General features: G+C 32.5%; 6 protein-coding genes across 6 annotated transcripts; all 6 read right to left on the reverse strand.

Annotated features, from left to right (window-relative positions):
- Positions 1-820: 820 nt before the first annotated feature.
- LOC132907104 (uncharacterized) lies at positions 821-2,407 on the reverse strand. The gene is made up of 7 exons (XM_060959863.1): positions 2,318-2,407; positions 2,129-2,246; positions 1,751-2,015; positions 1,537-1,653; positions 1,347-1,437; positions 1,129-1,265; positions 821-1,048 (listed from the first exon to the last, which is right to left on the reverse strand). Exons 1-7 carry the CDS (start codon positions 2,405-2,407, stop codon positions 889-891), a joined length of 978 nt encoding a protein of 325 aa, XP_060815846.1. The 3' UTR covers positions 821-888.
- A 1,528-nt stretch (positions 2,408-3,935) lies between these two features.
- Positions 3,936-4,837, reverse strand: LOC132907105 (uncharacterized; the record flags this gene model as incomplete). The annotated part of the gene is made up of 4 exons (XM_060959864.1): positions 3,936-4,035; positions 4,313-4,445; positions 4,534-4,670; positions 4,751-4,837. Coding segments are annotated over 4 exons (411 nt in total), but the record flags the coding sequence as incomplete, so codon positions are not given.
- On the reverse strand, positions 4,835-5,847 carry LOC132907106 (uncharacterized). Its single transcript, XM_060959865.1, has 4 exons — positions 5,758-5,847; positions 5,572-5,689; positions 5,184-5,448; positions 4,835-5,057 (listed from the first exon to the last, which is right to left on the reverse strand). Exons 1-4 carry the CDS (start codon positions 5,845-5,847, stop codon positions 4,922-4,924), a joined length of 609 nt encoding a protein of 202 aa, XP_060815848.1. The 3' UTR covers positions 4,835-4,921.
- A 1,523-nt stretch (positions 5,848-7,370) lies between these two features.
- On the reverse strand, positions 7,371-10,325 carry LOC132907107 (uncharacterized). Its single transcript, XM_060959866.1, has 6 exons — positions 9,009-10,325; positions 8,379-8,885; positions 8,188-8,278; positions 7,970-8,106; positions 7,757-7,889; positions 7,371-7,424 (listed from the first exon to the last, which is right to left on the reverse strand). The coding sequence occupies exons 2-6, from the start codon at positions 8,609-8,611 to the stop codon at positions 7,371-7,373; spliced, it is 648 nt and encodes a 215-aa protein (XP_060815849.1). The 5' UTR covers positions 8,612-8,885; positions 9,009-10,325.
- A 129-nt stretch (positions 10,326-10,454) lies between these two features.
- Positions 10,455-13,295, reverse strand: LOC132907108 (uncharacterized). Its single transcript, XM_060959868.1, has 8 exons — positions 13,210-13,295; positions 12,978-13,087; positions 12,823-12,898; positions 12,580-12,696; positions 12,419-12,509; positions 12,207-12,343; positions 11,993-12,125; positions 10,455-10,838 (listed from the first exon to the last, which is right to left on the reverse strand). Exons 1-8 carry the CDS (start codon positions 13,293-13,295, stop codon positions 10,785-10,787), a joined length of 804 nt encoding a protein of 267 aa, XP_060815851.1. The 3' UTR covers positions 10,455-10,784.
- A 1,348-nt stretch (positions 13,296-14,643) lies between these two features.
- Positions 14,644-16,919, reverse strand: LOC132906742 (uncharacterized). The gene is made up of 5 exons (XM_060959210.1): positions 16,790-16,919; positions 16,629-16,719; positions 16,417-16,553; positions 16,203-16,335; positions 14,644-15,048 (listed from the first exon to the last, which is right to left on the reverse strand). Exons 2-5 carry the CDS (start codon positions 16,656-16,658, stop codon positions 14,995-14,997), a joined length of 354 nt encoding a protein of 117 aa, XP_060815193.1. The 5' UTR covers positions 16,659-16,719; positions 16,790-16,919; the 3' UTR covers positions 14,644-14,994.
- Positions 16,920-18,387: the final 1,468 nt, after the last annotated feature.

Consider the following 18,387-nt stretch of genomic DNA (forward strand, 5'->3'; position numbering starts at 1 on the left):
ATGATGTCCGAGGTTCTACTGTAGCCTGTCAAAACGTTCTGCAGTACATGCAACACCTGAATTATAGCTAGTCTCTTAAATATTAGTTGCCGAGAGATTTTTCGAAACAGTGTCATTGATCCTGAAAGACATTGTTCTTTTTATGAATAACGTATTCTAGTTGTAATACTTTCTCCGACATTCGATTGAAGATTCTCTACCGATAAGCTTATCACTGTTCACAACACGCGAATATTGTAACAATAGAATTGCGTTATCATCTTTATACTATCATCAATTTCATGTGCTTAAAGTCGTATAATTATGCTTGAAGTAATGTAGGAAGTAAATTCTGTGAAATAGTACGGAATGTGTGTTATTTAGGTACGATTCATGTACTAAAATATCAATATCGTATCAAAATTATGTGGCTTTATGTCTTTATTTGCACATTCGTCAAAGTCATCAAAAATGTCAAGTATTACATTATATCGGCTATTTATCATACTATTTGTACTCCTGGCTAAACTGGGTACAAAACGCAGTGCATACAATTACATATTTCAGGTAACGCGGATTCAATTTTTTAATGACATCAACATTGTGATATAGGACATGCACGTCTTGAAAGTCTGAAAATGTAAATTCTCGAAAATAGTATGCAATGTAATACCAATATATAAGTACAGTGCAAAGGTTTGTGAACAAATAGATTTTTCACTCTGTAGTCCAAAATAGATGTTTAATGAAATTATAATTAATATTGACTATAGCGGCATAACAAGTAAAAATAAACAGTAGAATAAATAAGGGACGCTATTAATGCTAAATAAAACTTTAAAATGGCAGTTCTAGAATATAAAGTACGAAATTCACCTGAAAGATATCTGCACAGTACTTCACACAAATTTATAATAGCATTAGATTGAGACGTACTATCCCGAAGTTTTCTATATTCATTTCGTACAATCCACCTGCCATCAACGAACAAAATCTTTTGCATCTTATTTGCATCACGTATAGTACTTTTTGAATCTGCACGGGTGCCTTATACCATTTGGAGCTGTAACTATTTGATGTGGACATTTAATTTTATTCGAGCCTGATTGATATATATATAGTTTGTATGGATATTTTCTAAACACATACATATTATCTGCTAAATCAGAGCAATGATTCAGGAGAACCTGGCCAGGTAAGCTGAGTAGAAACAAATGAAATTGACTAGCCCCACAAAATACAGCACTTCGCATTGCTTCATCCGGTCTGTCCAAGTTTACTACGGTCTGAAAAATAAAATGAGATATTTAATTAACGACATCTGTTTTTAATTTGTATCCGTTATCATTCTCAAGATTGTTCATTACTTGAACTGCTGCTGTGCTTATACTCAATATGTTTAATCCAACCTGAATTAAGTAACTACCTTGACTGCTTCCGTTCAATATATCGTAAAATCTTTAAAATTAATGAAAATATATATTAGTAACATTTCGTAATTTTTTAATTACTTTATCGTTTTCTGTTATGCTTTATCGTCAATTAATAAATACATACAGTATGGCTTCACTGTGCATTATCACACAATTCCGGATCTTTTCATACGTGTAATTTTCAGAAACACCTGTGCCAGTAGAGTTGTTTGGACTCACAGTTGCTTTTTGAACTCGGTGTCTACGGTTATGATAACAAAACTGAACATATGTGTACGTGTTATAAATGTAGTGATTTCAATATTTACAACATATTATTTACATCATATTATATTTACCCACAGACTGCAAATAATCCACTGGCGTGATGAATTATTAGCATGTATAACCAGTCTGCACTAATTACGGTGAACACAACAACAGCTGCTGCACAAAATAATTGCAAGTATATGTAGAAAAAATAATCATCACCGTTAAAAAATATGTAATTAACTCTTAGTAGTTGTCGGCGTGTTCGAGTCCCGTTTATTGGATGAACAATATCGAGAATGGGGAAAACTAGTGGCACCAGCAGGAACAATCCCATAAAAGATACTAAAGTGTCTGAAAATTAGTACAATAGATTATTTATGTGTAAAGAATTCTATCAGGGAGGACGGTTTTTGTTAAAAATTAGAAATATTGGAAATGATGAGAATTGTGACACCGTGACTTACTATGGTAAAATTGCGCCATCCTGTTGCCTTGCATGACGGTTTCCTCTAGAACGTGCAGTTCGCCGTTTAATTTCAGCTCCTGCCATTGTTTTGCCACAAGTTGGAACAATTTGTCAAACTAGAAAAAAATAAGTTTTTATGCCTCTTGCATGGTACAGGATTTTTTCATATAAAAAGAAATTAACGCACACTTCGCCTGTTGAAATACATATTTAATATTTTAACAGCGCTGATGGAAGATGCGATAAAATGTGGCAGACACTCGATGACTCCATCCATGTTCTTGTTATGCAACGACGCAAATAACTCTATTGTCTATCGATTGCAAATTCCAATTGTTTAATGACATTACCTGATTAGTATCTTTATTACGTAGAATTCACTCAATTCAGTTTCCTCTTTTTATCCCTTCTACTTTTCTATATAATGATTGACGTGTTGTTCTTACCGTTGGGATAGTGATGCTTGCGATACTAGTCACCACTATTATTACAATCATATTTCTAGTGCTACTTTTATGACGTGGATCTTGCCCCAAAAGTTGGATGTATCGTTCGAGTTTATTGTAGTAGGACACGTGAAATATTTCAGAGCCTTCGGTTATCTGAAGCACTGAATACTCCAAGCTCACATTAATTACACATTCGCGTTGTGTTAAAGACGATAGAAATACAAAAGGCGACAACATAACATTAATTTCACTAGCCACTGCGAGTTTTTATGCATTTATGGAAAATTTTAAGAGAAAGAAATGCAAAAAATGTATATTATATGCAAAAATGTATAAAATAATCAATATGTAATGTTGTCTATAATATGTAACAGATAAACACATTTTTTGCCTGGGTTCGATTTTTTCAATTATATTCATAGAGATATAAGTTCGCATAAACACCCGCAGTGTTATCATTAGTTTAAGAAGAACTAAATATTATTTATAGTTTTAGTGTAAATGTTTTTTCGTTACTAGCTATAGCTCGAGATTTTTAACGCTGGCGTTTTTAACTGGTGCGAGTGCTTTAGGAGAAATCGCGTATTTAACAATGTCGTATGGAGTACAAGTTCCTATCTGAGGGTCGTGGAAATCAATATGGTTCATATGTAGTTTTACCAGACGTTAGATGTTACTGAAAATGTATAATTTTGATCATTATATATTATACTGATTCATTTTCTTGTCAAAGAGCTGTACAATTTGGTATCATTTAAAATTTATTACATCATTATGGTTAAGAGAATTACGATTTTCTGATGTTCTTCTGGCTCTCATCAAAATATTTTGCGGAACATGAAAGGCTTACTATTATGTATAATCATCCTAAAATATTGATATCGTCTCCTACGACATGCCAGTTAAATCTTAATGGTAAATGCTAGCAGAATTTTCGAAACTGTGACATTGATCTTGAAAGACGATGTTCTTTTTATGCAGTGTATTCTAGTCTCTAATAGTTTAGCATTACTTCTTCGGAATTCCAATTGAAGATTCTTGACTGAGAAGGTTGTCACTGCTTGCCGTACACGAATATTTGAACAATGGATCTATGTTATCGTTAGACTTACCATTGCCAGCATCAATTTCATTCTTCTAAAATTGCGAAATTGTTTTTGAAGTAATGTAAATGGAATTCATTGAAATGGTAGTGAATGTGTGTTATCTGTATTATTCATGTATGATTTATGTGCTAAAATATTAACACTGTATAAGAAGGGTGATTTATATCTTTATTCGCCAATGTCATCCAATGATGTATAGTATTACATGTCAGCTATTTATTATACTAGTTGTATGCTTGATAAAACTGCTGTATAACATACAGTAGATGAGATTACATTCGACAGGTAATGCATATTCAACCATTCATGGACATCAACATTGTAATATAGGATATGCATGTTTTGAAGGTCTGAAGATTAAAATATTCGTAAATGTAGTTAATGTACTATATGCAAATACATTGATTTGGAAAAGTTTTCAGCCAGAAATTTTATGGGGACATAATAGATAATTGGAAACAGTAGAACAAATGATAATTGCTTTGTGGTTATAGTATAAAACTAATATATAGTATATACTTAGTAAGGTTTCTTAAAACATCGCTTTTGCGATATGTAATAAAAAATCAGAAATTTTTATACACCACTGTACGTACATACATATAACATTGTTAAATTCATACATACTATTCCGAAGTTTTCTATATTCATTTCATACAATCCACCTGCCGTCAATGAACAAAACCTTCTGCATCTTATTTGCATCACGTATAGTACTTTTTGAATCTGCACGGGTGCTTTGTACCATTTGGAGCAGTAACTATTTGATGTGGACATTTAATTTTATTCGAGCCTGATTGATATATATATATATATATAGTTTATATGGATATTTTCTAAACACATACATATTATCTGCTAAACTAGAACAATGATCCAGAAGTACTTGACCAGGTAAGCTAAGTAGAAACAAATGAAATTGACAAGCGCCACAAAATACAGCACTTCGTATTGCTTCTTCTGGTTTGTTCAACTTTACCACGGTCTGCAAAACAATACATGATAATTATTTAACAAGATTTATTTTAATTTATATCCGTTATCAATGTCAAGATTGTTCTTTACTTGAACCGCTGCTGTGCTAATACTCAATATATTTAATCCAACCTGAATTAAATAACTACCTTGGCTGCTTTCGTTTAATATATTGTAAAACCTTTATAATTAATGAAGATCTATATTAGTTACATTTTATAATTTTGAAATCATTTTGTCGACTTTTATTATGTTTTGTTGTTAATTAATGTATACATACTGTATGGCTTCCTTATGCATCAACACGCAATTTCGAAACTTTTCATACGTCGCATTCTTAAAAATATTTTCACGAGTAATGTAGTTTGGATTCGCAGTTGCCTTTTGAATTTGACATCTGTTGTTAAGAAAACAAATAATAACAACGTGTGTACTTAAAAAGATTATAGGTATTACAATATTTACTAGTACATGTGAGAATGGTAATTAATAACCAAATCTTGCATAATAACAGGATATTTACCCACAAACTGCAAATAATCCACTACTGTGATGAATTATTAACATGTATAACCAATCAGCACCTATTATGGTGAACACTACAACGACAGAGCTCCAAAATAATTGTAAATATATGTAAAAGAAATAGTCATCATCGTTAAAAAATATGTAATTAACTCTTAGCAGTTGTTGACGTGTTCGAGTTCCGTTTATTGGATGGACAATATCAAGAATTGGAGAAATTAGTGGCACCAACAAGAACAATACCATAAAAGATATTAAAGTGTCTGAAAGTTAGTATAATTGATTATTTATGTGTAAATAATTCTATGTATATGTCAGGGAAGATCTCTTACTTTAAACATTAAAAATATTGGAAATCGAGTTGAAAATTTAAATTCTTTACTTACTACGATAAAAGTGCGCCATTCTGTTGCCTTGCATGACGACTTCCTCTAGGACATGCAATTCATCGGTGAATTTCAGCTGCTGCCATTGTCTTGCCACAAGTTGGAACAGTTTGCGGAACTAGAGAAAGATAATTTTTTATGCTTCTTGTATGGAAAAATTTCTTATGCAAGAAGATATTTTCGCACATTTCGTTTGTTGAAATGCATATTTAATATTTTAACAGCGCTGATGGAAGATGCAACAAAATGTGGCAGACACTCGATGACTCCATCCATGTCCTTGTTACGTAACGACGCAAATAACTCTATTGTCTATCGGTTGCAGGTCCCAATTGTTTAATCACATTACCTGATTATTAGCTTCATTCCGTAGCATTTACTCAATTCAGTTTTATCATTTTATCCTTTCTACTTTTCTATATAATGATTGACGTGTTGTTCTTACCGTTGGGATAGTGATGCATGCGATACTAGTCACCACTATTATTACAATCATATTTCTAGTGCTACTCTTATGACGCGGATCTTGCCCCAAAAGTTGGATGTATCGTTCGAGTTTATTGTAGTAAGTCACATGAAGTATTTCGAGGCTCCCAGTTTTCTGATGCACTAAATACTCCAAGCTCAGATTAATTACCCCATGAGGTTATATTAAATACCGTAAAAGTAATATCCATATAACATTAATATCACTAGACGCTGCGGATTTTTATGTATTTATAGGATTTTCAAGGTAAAGAAACGCAAAGAATGCACATGATATGCAAAAATAAATAAAATGTTCAAAATATAATATTCTTCGTATAATGTACTAGGTAAAACCACGTTCTGACTGAGCACGATTTTTTAAATTATATTCCTACAAATTTAGGTTTGCATAAATATCCACAGGCTTATAATTAGTTTAAAAAGAACCACTTATTTTGATGTGCTGTAAATCTCTTTCCCTTACTAGTAGTAGTTTCAGGTTTCAAACGTCGGCTTCTTTATCTTGTGCAACCGCTTTTGGTGAAATCGCGCGTTTAAGCAGTGTCGTGTGGAGTATGAGATCTCATTCTGAAGTCGCAGAAATCAATATGCTCATATGTAGTTATGCTGGACATTTAATGTTGCTGGAAATGCTTCAATTATGTCATTACATATTTTAGCGTATTGATTTGATGTCAGGCAGTCTACTACGGTATCACTTTTAAACTTGTGACATTGTGTTTGATACGAAAATGATGGCTTTTCGGAGTTCTTGTAACACATGTTACGGCACTCGGCAGAACATAGAAGGACAGCTATTGTAATTGAGTGTTGATAAACCAACTGAGTATTGATTATAAGTGGTAGGATATTCTTCATAGTGCTGACTTGTTAATAACATTTCTTTTTATGCACGGTGTATTTGAATTCGAATACTTTCCCCGATTTTCAATGAAGGATTCTCCACCGATAAATTTATCTCGGTTTGCCACGCGCGAATATTGTAAAAATAGATATATCTTATTCTTACACTTACCATTATGCGGCATCAATTTCATCCTTGTAATGTTGTGAAATTGTTTTTGATGTAACGTAAAGAGAATTTATTGGAATGGTAGTGAATATGTGTTATTTGGATGCGATTTATGCGTTAAGATGTTAATATTATATATGAAGGGTATGATTTTATATCTTTATTCTTCAATGTCATCCAACATGTTCAGTATTACATATTAGCTATTTATTATACTAGTCTCATACTTGATAAAACTGTGTATAACATACAGTGGATGAGATTACACTAATGAGGTTATACTTCGATGGATAATGCATCAATCTTTCATGGACATCAACATTGTAATATAGGATATGCACGTTTTGAAGGTCTGAAGATTAAAATATTCGTAAATAGTACTTAATATACTATATGTAAACATATTGGTTTGGAAAATTTTTCAGCTAGATGGTTTACGAATTTTTTCTTGTGAAATCGGCATTTGATAAAATTTTATCTAATTTTAAATATGGGAACATAACAGGCGATTGAAAATAGTAGAAAAATTTATAATTTTTTTATGGTCATAGTATAAATTTAATATATATTATATACTTCGTAAAGTTTCTTAAAATATCTCTTTTGCGATATGTAATGAAAAATCAGAAATTTTTATATACCACTGTACGTACATACATATAACATTGTTAAATTCATACATACTATTCCGAAGTTTTCTATATTCATTTCATACAATCCACCTGCCGTCAATGAACAGAACCTTCTGCATCTTATTTGCATCACGTATAGTACTTTTTGAATCTGCACGGGTGCCTTATACCATTTGGAGCTGTAACTATTTGATGTGGACATTTAATTTTATTCGAGCCTGATTGATATATATATAGTTTGTATGGATATTTTCTAAACACATACATATTATCTGCTAACTCAGAAGAATGATCCAGAAGTACCTGACCAGGTAAGCTAAGTAGAAACAAATGAAATTGACAAGCGCCACAAAATACAGCACTTCGTATTGCTTCTTCTGGTCTGTCCAAGTTTACTACGGTCTGAAAAATAAAATGAGATATTTAATTAACGACATCTGTTTTTAATTTGTATCCGTTATCATTCTCAAGATTGTTCATTACTTGAACTGCTGCTGTGCTTATACTCAATATGTTTAATCCAACCTGGATTAAATAACTACTTTGGCTGCTTTCGTTCAATATATTGTAAAACCTTTATAATTAATGGAGATTTATATTAATCATATTTCGTATTTTTTTTAATTATTTTGTCGACTTTTATTATGCTTTGTTGTTGATTAATGCATACATACCGTATCGCTTCCTTATGCATCATCACGCAATTTCGGAATTTTTCATATGTCAGATTCTCAGATTCTTTTTCACCAGAAAAGTAATTTAGATTCTCAGTTGCTTTTTGAATTTGATATCTACAGTTATGAAAACAAATAATGAAAATGTGTATACTTAATATAAATATAATGATTATAATATTAACAAGTACATGCGAGTATGGCGACTGATACCAAGTCCTACATAACATCATGACATTTACCCACAAACAGCAAATAATCCACTACTATGATGAATTATTAACATATACAACCAATCTGCACCTACTATGGTGAGCACCACAATGACAGAGCTCCAAAATAATTGTAAATAAATGTAAAAAAAATAGTCATCACCGTTAAAAAATATATAATTAACTCTTAGTAGTTGTTGGCGTTTTCGAGTTCCGTTTATTGGATGGACAATATCAAGAATTGGAGAAATTAGTGGCACCAACAAGAACAATACCATAAAAGATACTAAAGTGTCTGAAAGTTAATATAATTGATTATTTACGTGTAAATAATTCTATGTATATGTGAGGGAGGACCTTTTACTTTAAACATTAAAAACATTGGAAATCGTGTTGAGAATTTAAATTCTTTACTTACTACGATAAAAGTGCGCCATCCTGTTGCCTTGCATGACTACTTTCTCTAGAACGTGCAATTCGTTGTTCAATTTCAATTGCTGCCATTGTCTTGCCACAAGTTGGAACAGTTTGCTGAACTAGAAAAACGATAAGTTTCTATGCTTCTTGTATGAAAAAATTTCTTATGTAAGAAGATATTTGCTCACATTTCGTTTGTTGAAATGCATATTTAATACTTTAACAGCACTGGTGGAAGATGTGACAAAATATGACAGACACTCGATGACTCCATCCATATCATTTTTATACAACGACGCAAATAACTCTATTGTCTATCGGTTGCAGGTCCCAATTGTTTAATCACATTACCTGATTATTAGCTTCATTCCGTAGCATTTACTCAATTCAGTTTTATCATTTTATCCTTTCTACTTTTCTATATAATGATTGACGTGTTGTTCTTACCGTTGGGATAGTGATGCATGCGATACTAGTCACCACTATTATTACAATCATATTTCTAGTGCTACTTTTATGACGCGGATCTTGACCCAAAAGTTGGATGTATCGTTCGAGTTTATTGTAGTATGTCACATGAAGTATTTCGGGGTTTCCGGTTTTCCGACGCACTAAATATTCCAAACTCAGATTAATTACCCCATCAGGTTAAATTAAATACCGTAGAAGTAACATCAACATAACATCAATATTACTAGGCTGCGGATTTTTATGCATTTATAGGATTTTCAAGGTAATGAAACGCAAAGAATGCACATGATATGCAAAAATAAATAAAATATTCAAGATATAATATTCTTCATAGAATGTACTAGGTAAAACCACGTACTGACTGAGTACGATTTTTTAAATTATATTCCTACAAATATGGGTTTGCATAAATATCCACAGGCTCATTATTAGTTTAAAAAGAACCACTTATTTTGATGTGCTGTAAATCTCTTTCCCTTACTAGTTGTAGTTTCAGGTTTCAAACGTCAGCTTCTTTATCTTGTGCAACCGCTTTTGGTGGAATCGCGCGTTTAAGAAGTGTCGTGTGGAGTATGAGATCTCATTCTGAAGTCGCAAAAATCAATATACTCATATGTAGTTATGCTGGACATTCAATGTTGCTAGAAATGCGGCAATTATGTCATTACATATTTTAGCGTATTGATTTGATGTCAGGTAGTCTACTACGGTATCACTTTTAAACTTGTGACATTGTGTTTGATACGAAAATGATGGCCCTTCGGAGTTCTTGTAGCACATGTTACGGCACACGGCAGGACATAGAAAAACAGCTATTATAATTGATTGTTGGTACACCAACTGAGTATTGATTATACATGTTAGAAAATTTTACATAGCGCTGACTGCTTCAGAACATTTCTTTTTTAGCGCGATGTATTCGAGTTCGGATACTTTCCTTGACTTTCAATTAAGTATTCCTCACCGACATATTTATCACTGTTTGCAAAAGGTGAATATTCTAACAACAGCACTGTTATCTTTATACTTCTACCAATTTTATCTGCCTAAATCTGTATAATTATTCTTGAAGTGGTGTCGAAAGAATTCAGTGAAATGGTAGCAAATGTATTATTTAGGTACGAATTCTGTATTGAAATACTAACACGTTGTCTGAAGTGTGTAGTTTTATATTTCTATTCGTCTGAGTAGTCCAGTATATCCAGTATTACATGTAAATTATCTATCATATTATTTCTATAGTTGGTAAAACTTTATATAACACACAGTGGATGTATGAACGATTTATTCGACAGATAGCGCTGATTTAATTTTTCACTGACATCATCATTGTAATATAGGACATGCACGTTTTGAAGGTCTGAAAATTAAAATATTCGTAAGTAGTGGATAATACATTTACGTATATACAGGATGTTTGGCTGTAAGCGTAAAAAATTTAATGAATGATTCTTGAAGCTAGAATACGATGAAAATAAAAAATAAAAAAATTCCGTTTTCTAAATTGTTTTTCAATAACTGTCAATTAAAAATTGCCTGAATTATCCCCGTGCACGAGCAAGCCTCCTTATACAAACGAAAAATATTTAGATCAACCTAAGCACTTGAGTGCACAGGGATCTTCAATTCGAACGATACACGGTCAACAGCTTCCCTCATACAAACGTAGAAATAAAAGAAAAGAGAAAAGCTGTTGAGAAGAAAATAATGACATTCAAAGTCGCAAATTATCCTGCACAACGTTTTCTAAGAAAAATCAGCTAACCACAGACGGCGCGATGGCGGTACGTGTGTGAAATTTGTATAAACGTTGTTTATGTACGTCATTATTTATTAATTATTTATGGAAACAAAGATCTAGAAGAAACATTAAACCTCACTATGCTGTCATGTATTTTGATGAGTAGACAAGTATAATGTGTAATCTACGATTTTTCTTAGAAAACATTGTGTAGGATGATTTACATCTTGGAATGTCATTACGTTGTTTTCTACGGCCTGTACGAGGGAAGCTACTGCCCATGTATCGATCGATTTGTGGATCACTGTGCACCCCGTTGCTTAGGTTAACCTAATTTCGTTCCTGTAAGGGTTCTTGCTCGCATACAGTGATATTTCAACCAATTTTTAATTGGCAATAATCAACAAACAAATCAGAAAACGCAAATTTTGTATTCTTGATTTTCATTTTCTTTTAGTTTCAAGAATCGCCGCTTAAATTCTCTTATACCTATAGCTAAACACTCTGTATAGTAGTATACAGTAGTTTTCAGTTAGATAGGCCTTTCACGTGATATTATAAAAATGATATTTGAAAGAATTTTGTCCCATATTGAATATAATGCCATAACACGTAGGAGGAGACAGTATAACAAATGATACTTGTTTATGGTCATATTATACTATGTACTTCGAGAGGTTCTTTAAAATATCGTTTTTGCGATATGTAATGAATAATCTGAAATTTTTATACACTACTGTACGTACATATAATATTGTTAAATTTATACATACTATTCCGAAGTTTTCTATATTCATTTCATACAATCCACCTGCCGTCAATGAACAAAACCTTCTGCATCTTATTTGCATTACGTGTAGTACTTTTTGAATCTGTACGGGAGCCTTGTACCATTTGGAGCTGTAACTATTTTGATACGATCATTTCATTTTATTCCAGCCTATGATTAATATATATAGTTTATATGAATACTTTCTAAACACATACATATTATCTGCTAAATCAGAACAATGATCCAGAAGCACCTGGCCAGGTAAACTAAGTAAAAGCAAATGAAATTGGCAAGCCCCACAAAATACTGCACTTCGTATTGCTTCTTCCGGTCTGTCTAAGTTTATCACTGTCTGAAGAATAATATAAACAATTATTTGCCTGAAACTATTTTTAATCTTTGTTATCACTTTGAAGATTGTTTTTACTTGAACAGCTGTCGCGCTTATCCCCAACATATTCAATCCAACCTGAATTAAGTAACTGCCTCGACTGCTTTCTTTCAATATATTTGAAAAGCTTCAAAAATAAATGAATATGTATGTTAGTGACATCTCTTAATTTTTTTATTATTCTAATAAATACACACCGTATGGCTTCATTGTGTATTATCGCGCAATTCCGGATTTTGTCATACGTGTAATTCTCAGAAACTGATTCACCAGTAAAGTTGTTTGGATTCACAGTTGCTTTTTGAACTCGATGTCTACGATTATGATAACAAATAATAAGCATGTGTATACTTAGTATAAATGTTGTGATTATAATATTTACTAGTACGTGCGAGAATGCCGACTTATAACCATGCCTTGCATAACATTATGACATTTACCCACAGACTGCAAATAGTCCACTGCTGTGATGAATTAGTAGCATGTATAACCAATCAGCACTTATTATGGTGAACACTATAACGACAGAGCTCCAAAATAATTGTAAATATATGTAAAAGAAATAATCATCGTCGTTAAAAAAGATATAATTAACTCTTAGTAGTTGTTGTCGTGTTCGAGTTCCGTTTATTGGATGGACAATATCGAGAATGGGGGAAATTAGAGGTAGCAGCAAGAATAACACCATAAAAGATACTAAAGTGTCTGAAAGTCAACACAATTGATTGTTTACGTATAAATAATGTTACGTATGTTAGAAAGGACTATTTTGGTTAAAAATTAATAATATTGGAAATCATGTTGAGAATTGGGATACCTTTACTTACTGCGATAAAAGTGCGCCATTCTGTTGCCTTGCTTGACGACTTCTTCCAGAACGTGCAATTCGCCATTTAATTTCAGTTGTTCCCATTGTTTTGCCACAAGTTGGAACAGTTTGTTAAACTTGAAAAAGATAAGTATTTATTCAGTTAACAACGTGTGTAGTTGACAATTTCTTCATATAAAAAGAAATCAGCGCACACTTCGCCTGTTGAAATGCATATTTAATATTTTAACAGTACTGGTGGAAGATGAGACAAAGTGTGGCAGACACTCGATGACTCCATCCATGTCCTTGTTATGCAACGACGCAAATATCTCTATTGTCTATCGATTGTAAATCCCAATCGTTTAATCACATTATCTGATTATTAGCTTCATTACGTAGCATTTACTCAATTCAGTTTTATCATTTTATCCTTTCTACTTTTCTATATCATGATTGACGTGATGTTCTTACCGTTGGGATAGTGATGCATGCGATACTAGTCACCACTATTATTACAATCATATTGCTAGTGCTACTTTTATGACGCGGATCTTGCCCCAAAAGTTGGATGTATCGTTCGAGTTTATTGTAGTATGTCACATGAAGTATTTCGGGGTTCCCGGTTTTCTGACGCACTAAATACTCCAAGCTCAGATTAATTACCCCATCAGGTTATATTAAATACCGTGGAAGTAACATCAACGTAATATCAATATTACTAGGCTGCGGATTTTTATGCATTTATAGGATTTTCAAGGTAATGAAACGCAAAGAATGCACATGATATGCAAAAATAAATAAAATGTTCAAAATATAATATTTTTCGTAGAATGTACTAGGTAAAACCACGTTCTGACTGAGTACGATTTTTTAAATTATATTCCTACAAATATGGGTTTGCATAAATATCCACAGGCTCATTATTAGTTTAAAAAGAACCACTTATTTTGATGTGCTATAAATCTCTTTCCCTTACTAGTTGTAGTTTCAGGTTTCAAACGTCGGCTTCTTTATTTTGTGCAACCGCTTTTGGAGGAATCGCGCGTTTAAGAATGGTCGTGTGGAGTATGAGGTCTCATTCTGAAGTCACAAAAATCAATATACTCATATGTAGTTATGCTGGATATTCAATGTTGCTAGAAATGCGGCAATTATGGCATTACATATTTTAGCGTATTGATTTGATGTCAGGTAGTCTACTACGGTATCACTTTTAAACTTGTGACATTGTGTTTGATACGAAAATGATGGCTCTTCGGAGTTCTTGTAGCACATGTTACGGCACACGGCAGGACATAGAAAAACAGCTATTATAATTGATTGTTGGTACACCAACTGAGTATTGATTATACATGTTAGAAAATTTTACATAGCGCTGACTGCTTCAGAACATTTCTTTTTTAGCGCGATGTATTCGAGTTCGGATACTTTCCTTGACTTTCAATTAAGTATTCCTCACCGACATATTTATCACTGTTTGCAAAAGGTGAATATTCTAACAACAGCACTGTTATCTTTATACTTCTACCAATTTTATCTGCCTAAATCTGTATAATTATTCTTGAAGTGGTGTCGAAAGAATTCAGTGAAATGGTAGCAAATGTATTATTTAGGTACGAATTCTGTATTGAAATACTAACACGTTGTCTGAAGTGTGTAGTTTTATATTTCTATTCGTCTGAGTAGTCCAGTATATCCAGTATTACATGTAAATTATCTATCATATTATTTCTATAGTTGGTAAAACTTTATATAACACACAGTGGATGTATGAACGATTTATTCGACAGATAGCGCTGATTTAATTTTTCACTGACATCATCATTGTAATATAGGACATGCACGTTTTGAAGGTCTGAAAATTAAAATATTCGTAAGTAGTGGATAATACATTTACGTATATACAGGATGTTTGGCTGTAAGCGTAAAAAATTTAATGAATGATTCTTGAAGCTAGAATACGATGAAAATAAAAAATAAAAAAATTCCGTTTTCTAAATTGTTTTTCAATAACTGTCAATTAAAAATTGCCTGAATTATCCCCGTGCACGAGCAAGCCTCCTTATACAAACGAAAAATATTTAGATCAACCTAAGCACTTGAGTGCACAGGGATCTTCAATTCGAACGATACACGGTCAACAGCTTCCCTCATACAAACGTAGAAATAAAAGAAAAGAGAAAAGCTGTTGAGAAGAAAATAATGACATTCAAAGTCGCAAATTATCCTGCACAACGTTTTCTAAGAAAAATCAGCTAACCACAGACGGCGCGATGGCGGTACGTGTGTGAAATTTGTATAAACGTTGTTTATGTACGTCATTATTTATTAATTATTTATGGAAACAAAGATCTAGAAGAAACATTAAACCTCACTATGCTGTCATGTATTTTGATGAGTAGACAAGTATAATGTGTAATCTACGATTTTTCTTAGAAAACATTGTGTAGGATGATTTACATCTTGGAATGTCATTACGTTGTTTTCTACGGCCTGTACGAGGGAAGCTACTGCCCATGTATCGATCGATTTGTGGATCACTGTGCACCCCGTTGCTTAGGTTAACCTAATTTCGTTCCTGTAAGGGTTCTTGCTCGCATACAGTGATATTTCAACCAATTTTTAATTGGCAATAATCAACAAACAAATCAGAAAACGCAAATTTTGTATTCTTGATTTTCATTTTCTTTTAGTTTCAAGAATCGCCGCTTAAATTCTCTTATACCTATAGCTAAACACTCTGTATAGTAGTATACAGTAGTTTTCAGTTAGATAGGCCTTTCACGTGATATTATAAAAATGATATTTGAAAGAATTTTGTCCCATATTGAATATAATGCCATAACACGTAGGAGGAGACAGTATAACAAATGATACTTGTTTATGGTCATATTATACTATGTACTTCGAGAGGTTCTTTAAAATATCGTTTTTGCGATATGTAATGAATAATCTGAAATTTTTATACACTACTGTACGTACATATAATATTGTTAAATTTATACATACTATTCCGAAGTTTTCTATATTCATTTCATACAATCCACCTGCCGTCAATGAACAAAACCTTCTGCATCTTATTTGCATCACGTGTAGTACTTTTTGAATCTGTACGGGAGCCTTGTACCATTTGGAGCTGTAACTATTTTGATACGATCATTTCATTTTATTCCAGCCTATGATTAATATATATAGTTTATATGAATACTTTCTAAACACATACATATTATCTGCTAAATCAGAACAATGATCCAGAAGCACCTGGCCAGGTAAACTAAGTAAAAGCAAATGAAATTGGCAAGCCCCACAAAATACTGCACTTCGTATTGCTTCTTCCGGTCTGTCTAAGTTTATCACTGTCTGAAGAATAATATAAACAATTATTTGCCTGAAACTATTTTTAATCTTTGTTATCACTTTGAAGATTGTTTTTACTTGAACAGCTGTCGCGCTTATCCCCAACATATTCAATCCAACCTGAATTAAGTAACTGCCTCGACTGCTTTCTTTCAATATATTTGAAAAGCTTCAAAAATAAATGAATATGTATGTTAGTGACATCTCTTAATTTTTTTATTATTCTAATAAATACACACCGTATGGCTTCATTGTGTATTATCGCGCAATTCCGGATTTTGTCATACGTGTAATTCTCAGAAACTGATTCACCAGTAAAGTTGTTTGGATTCACAGTTGCTTTTTGAACTCGATGTCTACGATTATGATAACAAATAATAAGCATGTGTATACTTAGTATAAATGTTGTGATTATAATATTTACTAGTACGTGCGAGAATGCCGACTTATAACCATGCCTTGCATAACATTATGACATTTACCCACAGACTGCAAATAGTCCACTGCTGTGATGAATTAGTAGCATGTATAACCAATCAGCACTTATTATGGTGAACACTATAACGACAGAGCTCCAAAATAATTGTAAATATATGTAAAAGAAATAATCATCGTCGTTAAAAAAGATATAATTAACTCTTAGTAGTTGTTGTCGTGTTCGAGTTCCGTTTATTGGATGGACAATATCGAGAATGGGGGAAATTAGAGGTAGCAGCAAGAATAACACCATAAAAGATACTAAAGTGTCTGAAAGTCAACACAATTGATTGTTTACGTATAAATAATGTTACGTATGTTAGAAAGGACTATTTTGGTTAAAAATTAATAATATTGGAAATCATGTTGAGAATTGGGATACCTTTACTTACTGCGATAAAAGTGCGCCATTCTGTTGCCTTGCTTGACGACTTCTTCCAGAACGTGCAATTCGCCATTTAATTTCAGTTGTTCCCATTGTTTTGCCACAAGTTGGAACAGTTTGTTAAACTTGAAAAAGATAAGTATTTATTCAGTTAACAACGTGTGTAGTTGACAATTTCTTCATATAAAAAGAAATCAGCGCACACTTCGCCTGTTGAAATGCATATTTAATATTTTAACAGCACTGGTGGAAGATGTGACAAAGTGTGGCAGACACTCGATGACTCCATCCATGTCCTTGTTATGCAACGACGCAAATATCTCTATTGTCTATCGATTGTAAATCCCAATCGTTTAATCATATTACCTGATTATTAGCTTTATTACTGTTCTATATAATAATTGTCGTATTTTTCTTACCGTTGGGATAGTAATGCTTGCAATACTAGTCACTACTATTACTACAATAATATTTCTAGTGCTACTTTTATGACGCGGATCTTGTCCCAAGAGTTGCATATATCGCTCGAGTTTGCTGTAATAAGGCACTTGAAATATTTCGGGGCCTCCGGTTATCTGAAGCACTGAATACTCAAAACCCACATTAATTACACCAGCGTGTTATATCAAATAGCATAGAAATAACATCAATATAGGATTAATACCACTAGTCACTACGTGTGTTTATACATTTATGTGAAGTTGCAAGGAAAAGAGATGTAATGAATGCATATAGTATTCAAAAATATACAAGATTTTCGGCTACAGGTGTCAGGAAATTTATGAGGTGATTCTTGAAGCCGATATAAGACGACCATTAATGATCATATCATATGCAAAAACATATATAAAATATTTAAAATATAATATTGCCTGTAATATGTAACAGGATGTAAAAACATCTTTTTCCTGGGTTTGATTTCTAAAATCTATTCATACAAAGTGGGATTTACATGAACATCTGCAGCCCAATTAT

The sequence above is a fragment of the Bombus pascuorum genome, chromosome 5 (assembly GCF_905332965.1).
Source record: "Bombus pascuorum chromosome 5, iyBomPasc1.1, whole genome shotgun sequence".
NCBI lineage: Eukaryota > Metazoa > Arthropoda > Insecta > Hymenoptera > Apidae > Bombus > Bombus pascuorum.

Excerpts from the sequence above, each read along its gene's own strand:
- LOC132907104 (XM_060959863.1), bottom strand. The coding sequence starts at position 2,407 with ATGGATGGAGTCATCGAGTGTCTGCCACATTTTATCGCATCTTCCATC. Across the intron at positions 2,016-2,128 it reads GATGGCGCAATTTTACCATA|ACACTTTAGTATCTTTTATG; the intron begins GTAAGTCACGGT and ends ACTAATTTTCAG. Across the intron at positions 1,654-1,750 it reads GGATTATTTGCAGTCTGTGG|ACACCGAGTTCAAAAAGCAA; the intron begins GTAAATATAATA and ends TCATAACCGTAG.
- LOC132907106 (XM_060959865.1), bottom strand. The coding sequence starts at position 5,847 with ATGGATGGAGTCATCGAGTGTCTGCCACATTTTGTTGCATCTTCCATC. Across the intron at positions 5,449-5,571 it reads AATGGCGCACTTTTATCGTA|ACACTTTAATATCTTTTATG; the intron begins GTAAGTAAAGAA and ends ACTAACTTTCAG. Across the intron at positions 5,058-5,183 it reads GGATTATTTGCAGTTTGTGG|ATGTCAAATTCAAAAGGCAA; the intron begins GTAAATATCCTG and ends TCTTAACAACAG.
- LOC132907107 (XM_060959866.1), bottom strand. The coding sequence starts at position 8,611 with ATGATGTTATGTAGGACTTGGTATCAGTCGCCATACTCGCATGTACTT. Across the intron at positions 8,279-8,378 it reads ATGCATAAGGAAGCGATACG|GTTTTACAATATATTGAACG; the intron begins GTATGTATGCAT and ends TTAATTATAAAG. Across the intron at positions 8,107-8,187 it reads TAAGCACAGCAGCAGTTCAA|ACCGTAGTAAACTTGGACAG; the intron begins GTAATGAACAAT and ends TTTATTTTTCAG.
- LOC132907108 (XM_060959868.1), bottom strand. The coding sequence starts at position 13,295 with ATGGGAACAACTGAAATTAAATGGCGAATTGCACGTTCTGGAAGAAGT. Across the intron at positions 12,344-12,418 it reads TAAGCGCGACAGCTGTTCAA|ACAGTGATAAACTTAGACAG; the intron begins GTAAAAACAATC and ends ATTATTCTTCAG. Across the intron at positions 12,126-12,206 it reads TCTGATTTAGCAGATAATAT|TTACAGCTCCAAATGGTACA; the intron begins GTATGTGTTTAG and ends GTATCAAAATAG.
- LOC132906742 (XM_060959210.1), bottom strand. The coding sequence starts at position 16,658 with ATGTTGGGGATAAGCGCGACAGCTGTTCAA. Across the intron at positions 16,554-16,628 it reads TAAGCGCGACAGCTGTTCAA|ACAGTGATAAACTTAGACAG; the intron begins GTAAAAACAATC and ends ATTATTCTTCAG. Across the intron at positions 16,336-16,416 it reads TCTGATTTAGCAGATAATAT|TTACAGCTCCAAATGGTACA; the intron begins GTATGTGTTTAG and ends GTATCAAAATAG.